Source organism: Anastrepha ludens, chromosome 2, assembly GCF_028408465.1.
Source record: "Anastrepha ludens isolate Willacy chromosome 2, idAnaLude1.1, whole genome shotgun sequence".
NCBI lineage: Eukaryota > Metazoa > Arthropoda > Insecta > Diptera > Tephritidae > Anastrepha > Anastrepha ludens.
The window spans coordinates 98,083,081-98,106,114 of NC_071498.1; the positions used below are offsets into that span (position 1 = coordinate 98,083,081).

Consider the following 23,034-nt stretch of genomic DNA (forward strand, 5'->3'; position numbering starts at 1 on the left):
ACGGATGAAAATTTGTTAATAGTCCTTGTTAATAGTCCATAGTACATGTGATATGTACCCTTTGAGTTTAGCTTCACTGTTATTGGACACCATGGTAAAGGCTGAACATGCATTTTTTCAGTGGTTCTGGATTTGCAAGTGGGGGTTTTCTAGTTCATGTAAAATACCAGTTTCTGTGGTATTGCGTTAGATGTCTTAATGAATTTATATTGAATGAATTCCGTTCAACAGATTTGAAATATAATTACATATGCACATACATATAGGTTTGAGTATTAAATTAATTTTAATTTTATTGTTGGAAATTTAGTATCTACCAGAATAGATTACTTTTGTTACTAATTGTTAAACAAAAGGCTCTACTCTTCGTTGAAGTTTTCCCTACTGGGTACTTACTAAATATACACTATCATATAGCTTATCAATTGCATTTATAGTTCTTATGGGGATAGTTACAAGAAAAATGTAACGATAAGCAACACTAAAAACACCATAAATGCATCCATACATCCACTCATACATGCATAAACAATGAAGAGGGTACTCTAGGGTCAAGCCGTGCAAAAAGCCCTTAGCAAACGAATTGCATACCGCACTAAAGAATTTTCTTGGTGTCTATCCTCGTACGCATATGTTTGCACACAACACCAACAAAATATATGTCTTTGGACTCTAAATCGAAATTGCGTTATAATTAATGTTAAAATTCCTTTTGCTATAAAATCCGTTACTTGCGTTAACCACAACAACAGTCAACGTTTGAAGTTACAGAGTTCGAGTTTAGTGTTAAACCTTAAAAAACACAGTTAAAAGAAAACAATAAACAGATTTTCCTCATAAAATTATCTTAAACATAAACAACAAAATGCCTTGCCCATGTGGAAGCGGTAAGTAATGCAAAAATATTCAATATATAAAATTTTTCGCATAAATGGTTTGCCAGGACTCTTTCCCGAGTGATTTGTTATTATATTTATTGTTGTTTTGGATAAAAAATAAATAATTAATTATTTTCGTTTTAAATTAATGCGTTTAGGTTGCAAATGTGGCAGTCAGCCAAAGACCGGTAATTGCGGCTGCGGTTCGTCCTGCAAATGCTGTCCTTGCGGAAGCGGTGAGTTTCCATTGACAAAACTTAATAAAACTTAATCATACGTATTACTTCAGCAGCTTGAAATCAAAATGTGTTCTTTTAATTAATTATCGTCTTATTAATTTATTTTCATGGTTTCAGATTGCAAATGTGGTTCACAGACTCAAAGTGGCAGCTGCGGTTGCGGCAGTGGTTGCAAATGTGGGAAATAACGTATTTGTATTGATTTGTCCGATAGACTTCTGTAATATTATACCCCACAAATAAGTACATATGTACATATGTACATATATACCAACTACAACTTTTTGAATAAAATTCGCTAATATACCACTGAAAATATGTTTATTTGTAAGCGTTGCTATAGGACCAATTGGACAAGTAATTTTTCGCATCAACCCTACGGCGGCCGAACGCTTAATAGATCAACTTGCAGACCTAATTCGTCCCCTTCCTGTGTTAACCTCGTAACTTCATTTTTTTCGAAATTGAGATTTTTAGTGAAAACCACTCCTTAGCTCTCCTGTTACGTAAAACAAAACATGCAATGCTCATAATGATTATAGAATTTTTTTCAGAGCGTTTCGATTTTTCTCGCATCTACATGTTCGAATTCAAAAACCTCGTATCTTCTATAAGTATCATATGAAATAAGTTATAACTTTTCATAGAAGTTAAGTAACTCTAAACATTTTTACCGATTCACTGAAAGTTATGATTTTGTAGATACGAGGTTAACACAGAAAGGGGACGAAGTGTCATTGCTATCTGGCCCCATTTTACGATTGCGAGTATTATATTATAAGAAAAGGACTCACAAATCACTTTTCTACAGAAATATAGAAATCTTCGGGTCGCTTGCACTATTGCACTTAAGTTTACGATTTATGCAGATATCCTTACGTGGGCGGCATTCAGATAATCAATTTTAGCTTACTTTCTTGAGGTTCGATAACAAAAGGAATCCATGAATTTCTTAATACATTCAGTCTTAGTTATTTTATAAATTAGAAGGAATGTGTGGGTATCTACAGCTATGCTAACTGAAATAGCAGCGCAATTCTTGAAATAATGGATAATTGTTTTGGAAAATTCCCATATTAAGTAAATAAAAGCAAAACTAAAATAGTTATTTCAAGGCTTCATTGTTTTTTATTTAATATTTCAGTGGAAGTAAGTAAACTTTTGAAGTTGAACAAAACCGCTTGGGTTTGGAATTGAATCACCTTTTAGAAAGCGCCCTGTAGAAATGAAAGTCGTCCACAAGGGCCAAACGATGACATTACTCTGTCCATTAATGGGGGATTCATCGTGCCCACGCCATCGGTAACCCAATTCGGACATTCGGAATTCAGATAACAGTCCCAAGTCATCAATCCAAATAAAGACCGTAAGCGAAAATTCTGTAATTGAAACAATATTGGACAGAAATAGCAATGATTACAAGAAATGTGAAGATGGAAGAGTCTCCTAAATATCCTCTCTCAAATTCAAATCACATCTTTGGCTTGTATTATAAAAATGCTCTTTGTGACTTTTCACTGAACATTTAAAATCTGATATTGAGTATTATTACTGAACGAATGCATTTTAAGTTTTACTGCGAAACTCCTTTTTTCGCCATTGCTGCTTGGAGAGGTGTTAAGGCTCGAGAGCATCAAGTTTCAATACCGGAGGATGTTCGAGTGAGATGAGTCATTTGTGATTGAAGAGCCAAAGGAGAGGGTCGTGCAGTAAGGACAGTTCAAAATAATAATGTCATATAAAAACCTTAATTAAATACACGCAAGCTGGTTATAAGAGAGGAGTATATCTGACAATACCACCATAGTGAGAATGTAATAAACTCATCATGGGACATAACCTCTGCAGATCAGATCGGTCGGATTCACATCAGCAGGTACAAGAGGCTTTTCATTCATTATTGAACAGAAGGATATCATAAGTATATGGATTTACCCAGTAAAGGTCTAACGCTTTAGTTTACAGTAAAGTAAACCAATAAAGGAATAAAAATTTATACGCCATTTTCATGAACCATGAAACATTTAAATTGAACATACAAAATAGTTATTTTAAATTTTCGCTTTAGATTATTCTTGCTTACCTACTTTCCAAAAACCTATGTACGAATACATTAGGATGGCCTATAAAAATGAGGCGGCTAATTTCAAATTATTTTAATTTATTATTCACCCCGTTTCCAACGCTTTAAAAATTCCCACTGAATTCTCATGGGAAAATCGTACTTTTCCGTAAATTTAGTAAAAAATATTAACAGGTTGACATTATTTAATCCGCTGCCTTATTTAAGCTGAGAACTGTGAACCCCTAAATTAAAAAAACAAAAATATTTACCTTCTTGTGAGGAGGTATAAAAAGAAGAAATTTAGTAATATCGATCCAAAAACGTGTTATATAGGGTGGTGTAAAATTTGCTTTTTGAATCGGCTATAAAAAAAAACTAATCAATATATTTTCAAACTTTTTTTTTTTTAATTGATTGATTGGACATTGTCATTTATGAATGAAAAATAATATCGTTCAAATGACTGCCACGACTGGCTTTACAGTAGGCCATTCGATCAACCCAATTTTTAAGCACATTTTCGATTGCTTGGCACATTTTCCAATTTCATGAATGGCAACTTCAATTTCGTGTTTTAAAGCATCAATCGTCTCTGGATGGTTCGCATATCATTTGTCCTTAAGGGCTCCCCACAAAAAATAGTCTAACGGACTTAAATCACAGCTCCGAGGCGGCCAATTGATATCGGAATTCAAAAACGGTAGCCAAAAGTTCGAGTGTACCTTTGGCAGTGTGACAAGTTGCACCGTCCTGTTGAAACCAAATGTCGTCCATGTCATCCTCTTCAATTTTTGAAACAAAAACTCGTTGAGCATATCACGGTAACGCTGGCCATTTACTGTAACCGCGGAAGAAGAAGAAGACTCACCACTTTGGAAATATTTTTTCAATATTTTCCAATTTTGTTCAAGCGTATAGCGTCCCATTTCGTAAATGTCAAACCGTTAAGTAAATTATGAACACATTTGACATGTCATTTGTGTTACCATTCTCAAAAAAATAGGTGGTTCAAAAAGCAAACTCTATATGGCCCACCCTGTATCAAACAATGTTCGGCCATAAATGCGTGATGCAACCTTAAAAATCCATGACCGGTTGCTATCTAGCATTTTTATTAAATAAAGAAAAAAAATTAGAGTCTCATTTTTTGACCATAGAACAAATTTAGGGAGAGCGTCAAGGAAAACATAAAAATGTTTTTTAGGTCATCTTAATAATTTCTCTATCTATTAATTCCTACCCTACAATTTTTCTCATATACACCCCGTTGCAAAATTATAAACACACCATTATTTTTTTATAAAAATATAATTCATACTACAATAAAAATCATATAACGCAAAGTTTCAAATTTATTTTATCAAAGCATTCAGCTTTTTAACCAGAACTTTTAGAACTTTTCGGAGGATGCAATTTTATAAAAAAAAAAATAAATAATTGGCGCGTACACTTCTATTAGGTGTTTGGCCGAGCTCTTCTTCCTATTTGTGGTGTGCGTCTTGATGTTATTCCGAAAATAGAGGGATCTACAGTTTCAAGCCAACTCCGAACGGCAGATATTTTAATAAGGAGCTTTTTCATGGCAGAAATACACACGGAGGTTACCAATGCCTGCCAAGGGGCGACCGCTATTAGAAAAATGTTTTTCTTAATTTTGGTGTTTCACCGAGATTCGAACCAACGTTCTCTCTGTGAATTCCGAATGGTAGTCACGCACCATCCCATTCGGCTATGGCGGCCGGGTCCATTATAGTACATTCAATTTTAAAATGACAGAGAGCAAGTTTTAAGTTATCACAAAACTCCATTGATTTTTGACAAGTTTTTATATCGTACTATGCTTTTTCTCAGGATTCAATTATAGAAAGTTAGGTACGTAAGTTTAGTAAGTAAGCAAAAAAACTTTTAAATTGTAATATAGTAAAATTTTAACTTTTGGTGCAAATTATTTTGTCGGCAACACCGTTTCCATTTTGACGCTTTGCCTTATTATTATTCGTTGAAAATCGTAAACATTCAAACTGTAAACATTTGAGCAAGTAATATTATATAATAAAATCGAATTAATTTTCTAATTAATAATGTTTTTAATTATTTAGGTCGATGGTGGTCGTGCTTCTGAAATAGTCGGATAGACAAGCAGTTATCAAGGGCACCTCGAATATATGCGGAAACTTCAAGATAACGTGCGAGGGCATATACAGACTGAACGAGCACAATATTACAATTATGTGGGCGCCACGAAAGAACGGAAAAAATAAAAAAAATATTTAAAAGAACATCTTTGGTGGAGAAATTCATTGGTCCGCAGCCGGAAGCAGAGTGTAGCTCAGTCACGTACAAGGCTGTGATCAACACACTTAGGCAACATAAGCACTATGACTACTGTCATAGTTTCAAAATCTTCGGCAGTCTAAAATGTTTCCTGACGTCCCATATAGACCAAACTTCACATTTATTTTTACTATTGATGAACTGTTTTAACAGTTTCTCTCTAGATCCCTGAAGCTGAAGTGGAACTTAAGCTAGGAGGCATTTGGAGCTATTGTTGATATAATCACACGATTCATTCCTTTGAACAAATATGCTTCGGTAAGACAATCTTCAGTGGTCCTAAGGTGGTCCTATAGCGATAATCCTTGTGTAACTTAGTAGTGATTACATTCTATTAATCTGTGTTGTGCTCATTAATAGTAAATAAAGCTAAATGGTTTAATTCCTGCTGTAGATTAGTGCTAAAATTAATGTTAAATGGATTTTTCTTCAATCTCAAAAGATACGATTTCGTGTAAGTGTTAATCAATATGTTGAAGGAATTACTAGTAATTCTAAAATAGTTCTTTTTATTTTAACGGTCAATTGAAAATACTTGAAGTTGGATCGAAATCTAGGAATAAATATAATATCATTTTTAATTTAAGGATTGAGTGGAAATTGTTTTTGGATCAGATTTAGGAGATTGAGGAATCACAGAGTAATAATTTATTATTCCAAACAATTTAAATGTAATAGAAAAAATAATAAATAACCTTAATCAAGAGGGTCTATATGTATTAAAAATTTAATAATTTTAGTTGGCAAACTAATGTCATAAGTTTAACTAATTTTGTATTAAAAAAATTTATCATTACAAATATGTGCTAATTTACTGAGATGGTTTAAGAGACCAGTACTTGCTTTCAGTCTTGTAATGATGTATTTACTATGTTGGTAATTCATTTCATAAAATAATTAACATAGATACAGACTTTCATTAACAATAGTTATAAAGCTATGATTAGCATTTAAAATTTCAGAACATCAATTATAAAATAATCTTGATCGATTTATGAAAAAGTTAATTTGATTTGGTCATCCTGACAAAAAAATTAAGTAAATATTAAAATAAAATTTTATTAAAATATTGAAATAAATTTTTATTAAAAGAAAACAATAGTTTTTTTGTTGTTTTGTTCTAAAGTAGATTGAATCTATATTGGTCAGTTTCTCTTTCATTTTTAATTACATTACCAATTGCTACTTTGCGTACTTTTTTACTACCTTTACGCAAGAATGGGAAAACTTGTTTCCCTCTTTCGCAATCCTTCGTAAAAGCAATCCAATATAAGGAAGAGTTAAAATTCCCGTGGTATTACTTACCTAACCTTCTATAATTGAATTATGGCTTTTTCTATAACATGAAAAACTTAGAGCATGTATTTTGCTATTTTATACTCTTTTTTTGAATTTATATACATATGTATATGATATTTATTTTTTGCCATAATATAGACACATATGCAAAAACAACTTTTTTCGACTCAGACTGGCTTGTGAATTGGAGAGTTTTTTCTTGATTTTTGATTATTTGAGGTGAAGCGTTTTTCAAGCAAATAAGCGATATGGTATTAGTATTAGTGTTTCTCACCCCACAAAAACCGGTGCTCTTGTCTAAAGAGAGGAATGCCAAAGACTTAATTTCTTTTTGTTGTTTATTGGTAGAGAAATGTGATAGGCTTATTTTAGTGCTGCGTACAAGCGTTTATACTTTTCTAATATACTCGTACATACTTGTATGTTCATTTGTTTTTATGTATGTATGTGTAGTGAACACTATAAAATTAAATTATAGAAATAAATTAAATTATGCTTAAACTTAATAAGGTACTGTCATTTGCACAAATACTATTTGATGCATTTTTATTGCCCACATTTACAGCTGGAACCGCAACCGCAACTGCCACTTTGAGTTTGTGAGCTACATTTGCAACCTAAAAACAATAAAAATTATGTAAAAATAAATATTTTATTAAATAAATGATATTTGAGAGATTTTCTAATGCTTTAATGAATTTCCATAGGTCACTTACCACTTCCACAACCGCAATGGCCAGTCTTAGGTTCCGAACCGCATTTGCAACCTAAGATACATACAAACAATAAAAAAAATAAATAAAAAAGGCATGGGAGACATTTTGCTAATGCTTTCCAATTTTAATGTTAACTTACCGCTTCCACATGGGCAAGGCATTTTGTTGTTTTCCTTACACTTGAAAAAATTCGCTAGAAAACGTTTTTCGATCACTCAAGTTTAGCTTTGTAAACGCCAAATGTTGTTACACTGATCTCTTCGTTGCTGCTCCTCTCGATTTTATACACATCAAAACACTTGAATCGGGTTTCGTTAGTTGAAGTTGTGTGGTGCAGTGCGCAAAAGCTGGCCCGAAGTCGGTAGCTGAAGTGCGGTGTGCAATATGTGTACTTACAGTTTGGTCATAAACATACGAATGTATGTATGTAAGTATGCGAGCGTGTCTGTTGGTATGCTTGTGGGTTGATTGTACGGTGTGTTAATTTTGCCGGGTGGTGCGCATAAGTGGGAGAGTAATTGCATTAGTTAAAGGGGGGACTAAAAACCCAGTAGGAATTTTTAGCGAGATATATGTATATTGTGATAATTAAAAGTAATTTTTTATATATAAATTACTTTTGGATTAAATCCGCATGTCGCATCCACGAACAAAACTAATTTTGTTTGATAGCCAGGGTGCTAATTAAGTTGTATATATCCCATATAAATAATAATAATTTTGCTTCAGGTGTTTTGCGATTTTAAGCAGTTTTGCATTTGTGAAAAACTTGCTTTAGGATATGTAGATGTTGCTGTTTACATTAATACATACATGTATACAATAAACATAAACTTAAAATTTAAATATGAAAATCCATAAAAATAAAACTGCACAAAAAAAAGATAAATGAATCAAAAATAATTAAGGTTATATGCCTATATACATATATATATATAAATACAATATTATAAATATATATATATATAATAGGACTATGAATAAGTTCGTGCGGGTTTTTTTCGAAATTTGAAACTTTATTGACGTAAAATGGTTACAAATTTAATATTCAAAATATTGTCCATCGCTTACTACTACTTTTTCCCATCTTTCTGGCAATTCACGGATTCCCTTTGTGAAAAATTCGGTCGGTTTTGCCGCAATCCACGAATCGATCCATTTTTTGACTTCATCGTAATTACGGAAGTGCTGGTCAGCCAGGCCATGTTGCATCGATCGGAAGAGATAGTAATCGGATGGCGCAAGGTCTGGACTATACGGCGGGTGGGGTAGGACATCCCATTTGAGCGTTTCTAAGTATGTTTTGACCACTTGTGCAACATGTGGCCGAGCATTGTCATGTTGCAAAATAACTTTGTCGTGTCTATCGGCGTATTGCGGCCGTTTTTCTCGCAGTGCTCGGCTCAAACGCATCAATTGTCGTCGGTAGACATCCCCCGTAATCGTTTCATTCGGTTTCAGTAGCTCATAATACACAACACCCAGCTGGTCCCACCAGATACACAGCATAACCTTCAGGCCATGAATATTCTGCGCCGACGTCGATGTTGAAGCATGGCCAGGGTATCCATACGTTGCCCGACGTTTTGGATTGTCGTAATGGACCCACTTTTCATCGCCAGTCACAATTCGATGCAAAAAACCCTTTCTTTTGTGCCGTTGAAGCAGTTGTTCGCATGCCATAAAACGGCGTTCAACGTCTCTTGGCTTCAATTCATACGGCACCCAATGGCCTACCTTTCGGATCATTCCCATGGCTTTTAAACGTTTGGAAATGGTTGATTGATCAACTCCCAAAGTTTTTGCAAACCTCTTCTTGCGTTTGAGCCGGATCTTGATCGAGCAATTCCTCCAATTCGGTATCCATGAACTTTGGCGGCGCACCCTCGCGTTCTTCGTCTTCCAAGCCAAAATCACCACTTTTAAAGCGTGCAAACCACTTCTGGCACGTTCGCTCAGATAGAGCATGCTCACCATAAACTTCCACCAAGATACGATGACTTTCGGCTGCTTTTTTCTTCATATTAAAATAATGAAGAAGAATTCCCCGCAAAAACACATTATTTGGCACGAAATTCGACATTTTCAAGTGTGGTAAAAATATTGTTGTTTACGCTTCAAATAAAAAACTTATACTGACGTTTGTGCCTTACGACAGTAGCTCTCCAATGAATGTTTGGAAATGTGGATCGATGGAATAATAATCAAGTTACGCCATCTGTTGTAAAACCGAAACGAACTTATTCATAGTCCTTACATAAAGTATGTGCACACATGTTTAATATATACATATGTAAATATAACCTCAAAGTTTTAAAAAATATCATTGAAATAATCATTGAAAAGTGAAATAGGTTCATATGAGCCATTGTAGAATGCAAAGTCCACAGGCTATAAATATTGTTGACTAACTTAAGTCGCTTTACAAAAAGAAATCTAATATAATTTTGACGATATTTGAGCAAATAGCGTTTGCCGCTAGTGCCTTTTAATTTGAATATTACTATTTATAGTTAAATACAATATTAGTTTGGGCAAAAATAAGTGCATTATTTTCTCCGAAAATGGTATCTGGTAAAGTATCGATCAAACAATTTAAAGTTTATGCTCGTTGTCAAGGTGATATTTCACACTAAAAAATTCGTGTGCTGCTTTTTATTTGTTCCATTCAGTTGTGAGTTACAGGGTGCTAACAATGGAAGTGAACAAAGTACATTTTACAGTTTTCCTTTGATAAAGGCGAAAATGCAAGCCAGGCCGCTAAAATTGTGAATGGTGTTTATGGTGCCTATACTACAACAGATAAATACTTGCAATTTTAGATTCGTCGATTCCGTTCAGACATTTTTGATGTTAAGGAAAATGTCGATAATGTCGAAAGTGTCGATAAAATCCCAGAAATAAACGAAGTTGACCGGTATCCTACAGATCTACCATAAAACAATTTTAAACTATTTGCGCAAAATAAAAAGAATTGATAAAATAATGGATTTCTTGTATTGGATTACTGTTATTGGATTTTGTTAACTAAAACACTCTAGGTTAAAGCTTTCCCTACTGGGTACTTACTAAAATTGCCTCAACATTTAGACTTATTAGTATATTTGCAAGAAATATGTAGGTAACGATAAGCTACACTAAAAAACACCATAAATGCATCCATACATCCACTCATACGTGCATAAACATGCATGCATGAAGAGGATACTGTTAAGGTCAAGCCGCCTAAAAAGCCCTTACCAAACAAATTGCACACCGCACCAAAGAATTTTCGTGGTGTCTATCCACGTACGCATTTGTTTGCACACAACACCAACCAAATACATGTCTTTGGACTCTAAATCCAAATTGCGTTATAATTAATGTTAAAATTCCTTTTGCTATAAAATCCGTTACTTGCGTTAACCACAACAACAGTCAACGTTTGAAGTTACAGAGTTCGAGTTTAGTGTTAAACCTTAAAAAGCACAGTTAAAAGAAAAAATTAAACAGATTTTCCACATAAAATTATCTTAAATATCATAAACAAAATGCCCTGCCCATGTGGAAGCGGTGAGTAATGCAAAAATATTCAATATATGTATACATTTTTTTGCATAAATGGTTTGCAGGACTCTTTCCCGAGTGATTTGTTATTATACAATATTTATTGTTGTTTTGGATAGAAAATAAATAATTCATTATTTTCGTTTCAATAAATTAATGCTTTTAGGTTGCAAATGTGGCAGTCAGCCAAAGACCGGTAATTGTGGCTGCGGCTCTTCATGCAAATGCTGTCCTTGCGGAAGCGGTGAGTTTCCATTGACAAAACTTAATCATACGTATTACTTCAGCAGCTTGAAATCAAAATGTGTTCTTTTAATTAATTATCGTCTTATTAATTTATTTTCATGGTTTCAGATTGCAAATGTGGTTCTCAGACTCAAAGCGGCAGCTGCGGTTGCGGCAGTGGTTGCAAATGTGGCAAATAACGCATTTGTTTTGATTTGTCCGATAGTCTTCTGTAATATTATACCCCACAAATAAGTACATATGTACATATGTATATATATACTAAATACAACTTTTTAAATAAAATTCTTTAATATACCACTGAAAATATGTTTATTTGTAAACGTTGTTATAGGAACGATAGGACAAGTAATTTTACGCACCAACCCATTCGGCTACGGTGGCCAAACGTTGAATAGAATGCCGGAACTAACTGTCATTGCTATCTGGTCCCACTTTACGATTGCGAGTATAATAAGAAAAGGTCTCACAAATCACTTTTCTATAAAAATATAGTAATTTTAATAGGTAAATCTTCGGGTCGCTTGCACTATTGCACATAAGTTTACGATTTATGCAGATATCCATACGTCGGTGGTATTCAGGTGAGGTTCGATAACAAAACGAATCCATGAATTTCTTAATACATTCGGTCTTGGTTATTTTATAAATTAGAAGAAATTTGTGAGTATCTACAGCTACGCCAACTGAAACTGCAGGTCTGCAGGAATTCTTGAAATTATAGATGATTTCAATATTTAATTATACAACAATAATTCAAAATTTTTGGAAAATTTCAATATTAACTAAATAAAATCAAAACTAAAATGGTTATTTCCAGGTTTTATTGCTTATTATTTAATATGTGATTGAAAGTAAGTAAACTTTTGAAGTTGGACGAAACCGCTTGGGTTCAGAGTTGAATGGATTTTTAGAAAGAAATAAAAATCGACCACAAAAGCTAAACGATGATATGGCACAGTCGACTATTCACCGTTACCACGTCATCGGCAACCTAATTCGGACATTCGGAATTCAGACAACAGCTTCTAGTCATCAATCCAAATCAAGAGCGTAAGCGAAAATTCTAGAATTGAAACAATATTGGACGCATATGAAATGATTTCAAGGGATGTGAAGATGAAATTAAGAGAAAATGTTGATAATTTGACAATACTAATTTGATATTAGTGACATAATTCCAATACCAAAACATTTCTCTTTCTTTTAGAAAAGTCTTAAGATTCATCTGATCGAATCGATATTGGAGGAAGTGATCGTTTGAATATTAATACTAATTTTGTAGAGGGTTTTTTAGTATTAATCAAACCAAAACTAATTCGTTTTCCAATAAGCTCGGTAATATTCTAGATTTCATGTTTGTTGACGAGAACTCGAATTTTCAATTACAGGAATGCAAGTTTCCTATTTGCAAGTCTGATATGCATCATTTCCCTCCTTAAATCTGTCAGAATGGCATCCGATCTTTCAATTTTAGTGACGCAAATTTTGACTCCCTAAACATAATTATTTTAGATATAAATTGGGACTATGTTTTTTTTAATCGATAATGTCTCTGAGTACTATGAAGCTTTTTTATTCATTGCTCGAAGTTTTTTTGCTCCCTCTTCGGTTGCATAAGTTACGGTATACAAAACGGCTGAATAGGTTGAAAAATAAAACAAACGAACGTTTTAATTTATTCAAAGCCACTAATAACATTGCTTTTAAGGAATAGTACATTAACTTTGTGAATCAATGATGAATTAATGAACTTTAGAAACTGACCTTGATGGGCTATCCTATATTTTTAAGAAATGTATGTAGATCGACACTAGCTAAGTCTTTATCCTACATCAACAATCTTTCCTTCCCCTCTGGAGCTCTTATTGACGGAATTAGGGTTCAGTTACACCGATTTTTAAAACTGGTAACAAAAATAATATTAAAAATTACCGCCAATATCTAAATTAACTACCTTTTCAATACTTTTCGAAAAAGACAAGAATACTTTCGTTACAGATAAATTATTATTTTCAGTTAAAGAAGTAATTGAACTTAATCATCATGGTTTGGCTGTGGTTGTTCTACTACTATTACCAACTTGACTGTTTTCTACGAGTATTGCATCTCAGTGTTTAAGAGTGGATATCAGGTAGACTCCATTTATACTGCTTTCTCGAAAGCGTTTGATACAGTCTCACATAGGATTATACTGTAAAAGCTTGAATGCTTGAAATTCCTTCCAAATTGTCCCTTGTGGAAATTGAAATCATAAACCCTACGCTTTTATGGCCACGTCTGGTATGCATCAAGGTAGTATACCATCGGACCTAGTTTTAATCGTTCTAAATTCGTAATTTACGTCGATGATTTGGAGCTTCATAGTGGAATTACTGATCAGAATCAGATGTTATTTTACTGCATACATCATTGGAGCAATCTAATGAGTACAGAATCAAATATAAGCTATGGCTTGACATTAATATATGTTTTCATATGTGTCCCTGTCGAAAGCTCAAAAACGTAGTGCAATCCTAAATTTCTATATTAACTTTCTACTATTGAAAAATATTTGGATCTGTGGGTCTTTTTTGACTCAGATTTTACTTTGGTTAACCACATAAATTGTGTTATTTCCATGACTTACTCCAATCTAGCTTTTTTAAAACGTCAAGCGAGAAATTAAAGGATCCGTATAATAGAAAATCGCTGTTTATACTTTTGTACGTTCCAAGTTGGAATATTCTTCTATTATATGGAATCCATTTTTTCCTCATACTCTAATAGGATTGAGTGAGTACAACGGAGGTTCGCTCGTTTCAAGCTCCAACGAAGGGTATACGAAACATTAGTATTTAATGATTATTTTTGTTATTATTAGTGGTTTAATTGACTGCCCATCGTTACTTGAGCAGTTTCGTTTCAATGTACCAAGCAGAACATTATGTTTCCATTACCCCTTTCATGTTGGGAATTACAGAAATTAATACAATCTATAGAAGACTAGATATTGATTTTATCATGCCAAGATCTTAGTTTGCAGCTAGAATTATTTCCTATGATTCAAAGGAACAGCTTTTTGTAGTTAGTCTTTAAGAAACTAACATTAAGTGCTTTTGCAACATCTAGTCTGTAAGATGTTTGTAATCATCATCAAAATTTCATCAAATGAAATGAAATATTAAAAGTTATAAATGTTTAAGATATTTTAATGAAGCTGAAATTGTTCGAGGAGTCTCTAAAATATATTATACTGAAGCTTTTTTAATTATTTAATAAGCGGGTTTGTATAGAGATGACAGAGTTAACCTAATTTTCTTATTAAAAGTCACTATATAAGTAAATATTAAAAATAATCCGCATAAAGAAAAGAATGCAATTTAATTTGTATTTTACCTCAAGATAGGTTTTTCATTTAATATTGAATGGAAGGCCATTCTAGGTATATGGATTTATCCAGTATCGATCTACCACTTTTGTTTATAGTGTAAACCAGCAGAGGAATCAAAAATTATGCGCCATTTTCATGTTTCATCTTTAAATTGAACATTCAAAATATTAATTTTTTTAATTTCTTTTTAATTTATTATTTTTAACCAACTTGGAAGTTTACACTTATACATTAAGATATCCTATAAAATGAGGCGTTTATTTTAACATAATATTAATTCAATATTTACCCGTGTTCTCAACGTTTTGAAATTTACCATTGAATTCTCATGGGAAAAATGCACATTTACGTAAATTTTTGGAAAAATATTATTTAACCTGCTGCCTTAATTAAGTTGAGAACTTCGAAATTAAAAAAAAGAAAATTTAATAAAAAATATTGTATTTATCTTCTTGTGAAGAGAAGCTTGATTCACTTCGTTTCAGCTTTAAAAATCGATTTTCAGTCGGGCTTTCGAAATTTCTAAAGCATTGTCGGCGTTGACTGGTAAATATTAAATAAAGAAAAAAAAAAAATTGGAGTTTCATTTTTTAATCAGAGTTTTTACAACTTTTCTGAGTATGCAAATTTAGAGTCCATTGAATATTAAAATAATAAGGTGCAAGTTTTTCTATCATATACCCTATGATCAGTAAGTACCGGGAATGTTTAAATAAAACAAAACAGAGTTAAATTTTAGGAAAATTTATTTTTTTTCCTTCAAAATATGACCCGACTGAAGCAACACACAGGTGCGAACGTTTAACGCAGTCCTCCATACACCCCTGGTAGGCCGACAAAGGGATGACCTTCAGCTCCTTCTGTGTTTGGTCAAATAATCCAGCACAATTTGGGCTCGGTGCGATAGCGCGTTATCATCATGCAAAATCCAAGAATTGTTTGCCCGCATTCCCGGCCGTTTGACAAACGCCAGGCAGACATTAATGATCCGATTGCGCTAAAAAGTGACAGATGTGTGTTTCACAGTCCTACCAACATAAGAAAAAATATGGGCCGGTTCCCCCGTGCGCGGTTCATTTAAAATAAACATTGCCAGTACTTTTTTGATCATAGGGTAACATAAAAAATTCAAGTATGTATTTTAATTTTAATTTTAATGATATTTGGGAGATTTTTTAATGCTTTAATGAATTTCAATGGTCACCTACCACTTGCCAGTTAACGTAATTCTAGATTTCAGTTTACGAACAATTGTTTTTCATTCTCCCTTGTTTACATTAGTCTGAGGTAATTTTTTCATTTTTGTGAATGGTGAATGGATTGTGATATCAAGAGATGATTAACGATTTTTTATGGCCGGAATTGAATAGTATTGATCTGGACAACGTTTATTTTCAACAAGACGGCGCTACGTGCCACACAAACAACGAAACCATTGATATTTTACGGGAAAAGTTTCCGGACCGTGTTAACTCTCGAAAAGGTGATCACAATTGGCCACTGAGATCTTGTGACTTAACACCTTGTGACTTTTTTCTTTCGGTCCACGTGAAAGAGAAGGTCTACGCCAACAGCCCAGAACCGATTCAAGACCTAAAAGATGGAATTCGTGAGGCTATCAAGGACATAGGGCACCCACTTTGCAATTCCGTTATTGAAAATTTCATGAAAAGCATATTGTCCTGCAAGCGTGGTCGTGGTGGTCATTTGCCTGATGTTATTTTCCACTATTAACGACATACCTTCCTCATTATAATGAAATAAACATCCGATCATTTATATTAAAAAATAGCATTTTTCTTTCAATATCAAAATAACACCTCTCATTAAAAAACCCTTGATTTCTAGGCTGACAATAAATAATAAATAGTTAAATGAATAGCTAGTATGCCAAAAATTTAGGTACCAATAGTTATAGTTATATACGAAATTCATCCCATAAAATTAACCAATAGGCGATATTTAAAGTTTCAACAACGGAAATTTAAAGTTTCAACAATGGAAAGTGACAAAATTTCCTCAATAAATGCTCATACTTATATTTTTCACCGGAGTGAAATCAGTGGAAAATTTAACAAAAAACGAACAGATAGCGCTCTCAGAGAGTTTCATATCATATATTCTATGCTAAATATTAACAACAAATCGTTATCAACTCTTATTTGCTCCGACGACATCACAAATGAGTGATTTAAAATAACTGTGCTCGTGTTGAATGAGAGGAATGTTAAAGACTTAATTTCTTTTTGTTGTTTATTGATAGAGAAATTTGAAGGGCTTATTTTAGTGCTGCGTACTATATGTGTTTTTACATGGTTTTATGTATATTTAACTCCATACAATTAAATTATATAAATAAATTAATTTTTGCTTAAACTTAATAAACTACTGTTACAAATACTATTTGATGCATTTTTATTGACCACATTTACAGCTGGAACCGCAACCGCCACTGCCACTTTGTGTTTGTGAGCCGCATTTGCAACCTAAAAACAGTAGAAATTATGTAAAAATAAATATTTTATTCAATAAATGATATTTGAGAGATTTTCTAATGCTTTAATGAATTTCAATAGGTCACCTACCACTTCCACAGGGGCAACATTTGCACGCCGAACCGCAACCGCAACTGCCACTTTGTGTTTGTGAGCCGCATTTGCAACCTAAAAACAGTAGAAATTATGTATAATATAAATATTTTATTAAATAAATGATATTTGAGAGATTTTCTAATGCTTTAATGAATTTCAATAGGTCACCTACCACTTCCACAGGGACAACATTTGCACGCCGAACCGCAACCGCAATTACCAGTCTTAGGTTCCGAACCGCATTTGCAACCTAAGATACATACAAATAATAAAAAAATTAAATGAAAAAAGCCATTGAGCTTAAAAAGTGGCAGATATTTTGTTAAGGTAAATTTTTCTTTCCAATTTTAATGTTAACTTACCGCTTCCACATGGGCAAGGCATTTTGTTGTTTTAATAAGTTTACTTATTTTTCTTACACTTGAAAAAATTCGCTAGAAAACGGTTTTTGATCACTCAAGTTTAGCTTTGTAAACGCCAAATGTTGTTACACTGATCTCTTCGTTGCTGCTCCTCTCGGTTTTATACACATCAAAACACTTGAATCGGGTTTCGTTAGTTGAAGTTGTGTGGTGCAGTGCGCAAAAGCTGTCCCGAAGTCGGTAGCTGAAGTGCGGTGTGCAATATGTGTACTTACAGTTTGGTCATAAACATACATACGTATGTATGTAAGTATGCGAGCATGTTTGTTGGTATGCTTGTGGGTTGTATGCCGGGTGAGTAATTGTATCAGTTAAACGTCAGACTAAAAACCCAGTAGGAAATTTAAATGTGTGCTTTTAGATTAAATCGACATTTCGAAAGTGGGAAAGCTTCTTAACATTAATTTATTCAAGTTTAGTAAAATTATTAGAAATTTGCCTGTACATACACATATATACACATATATGCATGTATTATGATTAAATGAAGAAGGAGATTTTGCTGTTCACATAAATTCTAACTAATCTATACTAATATTATAAAGAGGAAAACTTTGTTTGTTTGTTTGTTTGTAACGAATAGGCTCAAAAACTACTGGACCGATTTTAAAAATTCTTTCACCATTCGAAAACTACATTATCCAAGAGTAACATGGATTACATTTTATTTTGGAAAAAAATAGGGTTCCGTAAGATATTTGGATTTTTCGGACACAAACTGAAAAAAATCTTACATATAAAATAAAGTCAACTTTTTGTGTGTGTTCGCTAACCGGCCGTGTCTGCACCGAATTAAACCAAACTTACACACATTGTTAAGAAGGTATTGAAGATGGTTTCTGTATAGTTTGGATACCTATTGGTGGATAGGGCTCGTGATATAGGTCAAAACGTGGACCCGGGTAACCTTCGGATGTGTATGTACAAAATGGGTATCAAATGGAAGCTGTTGGTGAATGCTTTAGTTCAGAGTATTTTCATCCGCTCCGTGACTAGGGTCTCGAGATAGAGACCAAAACGTGGACCCTAGAATGTGTTTGTACAATATGGATATCAAATGAAAGCTGTTGATAAGTGCTTTAATACGGGGTAATTCTCATACCTATTGATGACTAGGGTCTCAAAATATATGCCAAAACGTAGACCCGCCGTGTCTTTGCACCGAATTAAACCAAACTTACACACATTGTTAAGGAGGTATTGAAGATGGTTTCCGTATAGTTTGGATACCTATTGGTAGATAGGGGCTCGAGATATAGGTCAAAACGTGGACCCGGGTAACCTTCGGATGTGTATGTACAAAATGGGTATCAAATGGAAGCTGTTGGTGAATGCTTTAGTTCAGAGTATTTTCATCCGCTCCGTGACTAGGGTCTCGAGATAGAGACCAAAACGTGGACCCTAGAATGTGTTTGTACAATATGGATATCAAATGAAAGCTGTTGATAAGTGCTTTAATACGGGGTAATTTTCACACCTATTGATGACTAGGGTCTCGAAATATATGCCAAAACGTGGACCCGCCGTGTCTTTGCACCGAATTAAACCAAACTTATGCACATTGTTAAGTAAGTACTGAAAATGGGTTTCGTAAAGTTTGGTTGTAATTCGGAGCAGTGGCAACGGGTACAGCGTTCTTTTGAGCCAGCCATAATGTCGCTTACTTTTTTAACGCTTGGGGCGGAACTGAACTGTCAAATTGACAGTGTGAGTTACAATGTGTCAATATTTCTTTCTGATTTGGATGCCATAAGGAAAAAACGTAAGTGCAACATGTAAAAATTGTTTGTGAATTTTTTTGGAGTGGATTTTGGAACAGTGAATAATTTCTTACGAAATTTGAGAATTTAATGTGAAATCCGAATGAAATTATGTGTTCGTGGAAAAAAAATTTTTTTTCGTTTTTTTTTTTGAAAAATATAAATGGATAATGGTTAAAAAAGCTCCAATGCTTAATAAAACATATAAATTGAAACGAAAAATTCATGAATGATCAGGAAAAAAGACGATTGTTTATTCATATGCGTTGATTTGAAATTTAAAAACAATCTTCTTTTTTCCTGATTTTCAATTTATATTTTATATTTACTCAAAAACAAATAGAAAAACAAAAAATATTGTTTATGCCAAAGCGCTTGAATAAAGAATAAAGAAATAAATAATATGAAAACATATATTTTCTGTTGTAAACCATATCTATTCTATTTTAGTGTGCCCAGCGAAGGGGGCCGGGTTTGCTAGTACAATATAAATTGCGAGTCGCTGCTGCAGGTGAGTTGGCTTTGAAACGATTTAAGTAAATATCAACATAAAAACAAAATTGACAAGTGAATAAAAATATATTAAAAATAAACTTTATACTAGAGGTATACTTTAAAAAACATATATAAATTATGAAATCACTTGCCCATACTGGTAAGGGAAGAATTTTATTTCTAGGGAGCTCACAAGTTTTATTAAATTAAATTTTTTTATTATTTGCATTTTTTTGATATTTGTTCTATAATATTCTATATTATTAGAGCAGTTGTAAAGTGAAACATGTGAGCGCCTGTACTATTGCAAGCACTATTCTAGTCATATACCAGAGTTTCAGAGTTGTATTGTGATACAAAAATTTTAGTTGTGAAGCAGAAATAACACTTTTCAGGTCATTTTCACATTCAGATCCTCCAGATCCTTCTGACCCATATGTATATCAGAGAAATGAAGAAGTTTATAGAGAAGCTAGAGAGGTTACGGTGAATATATCATCTTCTAGAAGGCGTGAGAAAGTACACGCATAAAGAAGGGCGCAGGAAAGAAGTATGACAATGATTTCTTTGGTATCTCCCTGGACGCCTTTTCCTATTTTCCCGTTCAATAGATTGGAAATATATTTACGGATAATTCTAATTTAGTAATTGGATATATGGTCTGTCCAAAATAAGTTCACACTTGATGAAATGTTACTAATCGTTAACCATAAACCTTTAATACTCTTCCACCTACAGGGTACTTCATGCACTCTCATTTAGCTTATCAATTGCATTTATAGTTCCTATGGGGTTAGCGATAAGCAACACTAAAAACCCCATAAATGCATCCATACATCCACTCATACATGCATAAACAATGAAGAGGGTACTCTTAGGGTCAAGCCGCGTAAAAAGCCCTTAGCAAACAAATTGCACACCGCACCAAAGAATTTTCTTAGTGTCTATCCACGTACGCATTTGTTTGCACACAACACCAACAAAATACATGTCTTTGGACTCTAAATCGAAATTGCGTTATAATTAATGTTAAAATTCCTCTTGCTATAAAATCCGTTACTTGCGTTAACCACAACAACAGTCAACGTTTGAAGTTACAGAGTTCGAGTTTAGTGTTAAACTTTAAAAAACACAGTTAAAAGAAAACAATAAACAGATTTTCCACATAAAAGTATCTTAAACATAAAAAACAAAATGCCTTGTCCATGTGGAAGCGGTAAGTAATGCAAAATATTCAATATATACATTTTTTCGCATAAATGGTTTGCAGGACTCTTTCCCGAGTAATTTGGTATTATATTTATTGTTGTTTATAATAAAAAATAAATAATTAATTATTTTCGTTTTGAATTAATGTTTTTAGGTTGCAAATGTGGCAGTCAGCCAAAGACCGGTAATTGCGGCTGCGGCTCGTCCTGCAAATGCTGTCCTTGCGGAAGCGGTGAGTGTCCAATTGACAAAACTTAATAAAACTTAATTATACGTATTACTTCAGCAGCTTGAAATCGAATTGTGTTCTTTTAATTACTTATCGTTTTATTTATTTTCATGGTTTCAGATTGCAAATGTGGTTCACAGTCTCAAAGCGGCAGCTGCGGTTGTGGCAGTGGTTGCAAATGTGGCAAATAACGCATTTGTTTTGACTGTGCATAAGTAATTAAATACCTTTGTGTGTATTTCCGTATATATGTTAACTTTGTAAATAAAGTTCATAAATAAATACAATTGAATATCTGAAGAACTGGACATCTGTTTCTTGATATGTGTCACTATTACGTTTCAGATTCAGCTACATTGTTTTTTTGTTTTGTAAAATTGTTGGCGGCCGCCGTAGCCGAATGGGTTGGTGCGTGATTACCATTCGGAATTCACAGAGAGGTCGTTGGTTCGAATCTCGGTGAAAGCAAAATTAAGAAAAACATTTTTCTAATAGCGGTCGCCCCTCGGCAGGCAATGGCAAACCTCCGAGTGTATTTCTGCCATGAAAAAGCTCCTCATAAAAATATCTGCCGTTCGGAGTCGGCTTGAAACTGTAGGTCCCTCCATTTGTGGAACATCATCAAGACGCACACCACAAATAGGAGGGGGAGCTCGGCCAAACACCTAACAGAAGTGTACGCGCCAATTATTTATTTTTTATTTTTTTAAATAAGATGCTATGTTGGGTGATCTATGTTATTTTGTTGTCGTGATATTCTTCAGTTGTCGAACCAGTCAAAAATGGCATTATGTTTTTCATTACAAGGTGGGCTTTTATTTGTAACATGCAATATTTACATACAACGGATCTTAACTAACATCTTCTTGATGTTTTTGAGAGTTTTCTTCAAGTTCTGAAAACTAAACTGAAATCTTTCCCATTTTGAACCCTCTGTTACGACTGGTCTGGCTTTGATAACTTATTATCGGTTTCTTTATTCTCTTCTTTCATTCGATATTTTTCTGAAAAATCACTTGAGCCAAGTTTTTCCTAATCTATGATCTTTACACGGAGCTTTTTTTCCGCTATCTCTGATCATTTTCCCTCTTTAATGGAAACCCGCATTTTCACATGTTTATTCTCTAATTCAAGTCTTCAAGTCTTCGGGATACAAAAAAGATTCAGTACCTCTTTTATTTGTATCATCCGCAATTAAACCTGACACTCGATTATATAAAGTGGACTTGGGCATATTCTATGTAACCTTGGATTTACACAAGACAATGCTCTGAAGACAATTGGGGGTAAATATTAACTGTCAAAAAGGAGAAACTGTTTTTGCGTGACCTAGACGCTCAGACAGTTATGAAGACAATTCACTTTTAAGTAATTGTCATTAGTGTCGTTTCGTACAAATTACTTGCTCTGAATTCGATTATTTCGTGAATTAAAACGAGACGTCGCCGAATTGGCCAGTTACGTGAAATCATTTGCAAAATTCACTATCTTCGCAAAATCGTGGGCAGTGACAAATGCAATAAAACAATTAAGAATGTACGAGTATTAGTAAGAAAGTGTGTACGCATTGCTACTGTTTTTGCAAAACTGTCACGTGTAAAAGGCAAAGTTGTCGAAACCTTTCTTCTACTG

General features: G+C 33.5%; 2 protein-coding genes across 4 annotated transcripts; one reads left to right on the forward strand and one right to left on the reverse strand.

Annotated features, from left to right (window-relative positions):
• Positions 1–539: 539 nt before the first annotated feature.
• On the forward strand, positions 540–21,707 carry LOC128854883 (copper-specific metallothionein-2-like). Its single transcript, XM_054089336.1, has 5 exons — positions 540–887; positions 1,037–1,114; positions 11,244–11,321; positions 21,328–21,405; positions 21,523–21,707. The coding sequence occupies exons 1-5, from the start codon at positions 866–868 to the stop codon at positions 21,591–21,593; spliced, it is 327 nt and encodes a 108-aa protein (XP_053945311.1). The 5' UTR covers positions 540–865; the 3' UTR covers positions 21,594–21,707.
• On the reverse strand, positions 7,136–17,889 carry LOC128854884 (copper-specific metallothionein-2-like). 3 transcript variants are annotated; one of them, XM_054089337.1, is made up of 4 exons: positions 17,650–17,889; positions 17,460–17,537; positions 17,282–17,359; positions 16,932–17,182 (listed from the first exon to the last, which is right to left on the reverse strand). In XM_054089337.1, the coding sequence occupies exons 1-4, from the start codon at positions 17,669–17,671 to the stop codon at positions 17,112–17,114; spliced, it is 249 nt and encodes an 82-aa protein (XP_053945312.1). In that variant the 5' UTR covers positions 17,672–17,889; the 3' UTR covers positions 16,932–17,111. The 3 variants fall into 3 exon arrangements, with proteins under 3 accessions (XP_053945313.1, XP_053945312.1, XP_053945314.1); XM_054089338.1 differs by lacking the exons at positions 16,932–17,182; positions 17,282–17,359 and adding an exon at positions 7,136–7,432 and having other exon boundaries at positions 17,650–17,883; XM_054089339.1 differs by lacking the exon at positions 17,282–17,359 and having other exon boundaries at positions 17,650–17,882.
• Positions 21,708–23,034: the final 1,327 nt, after the last annotated feature.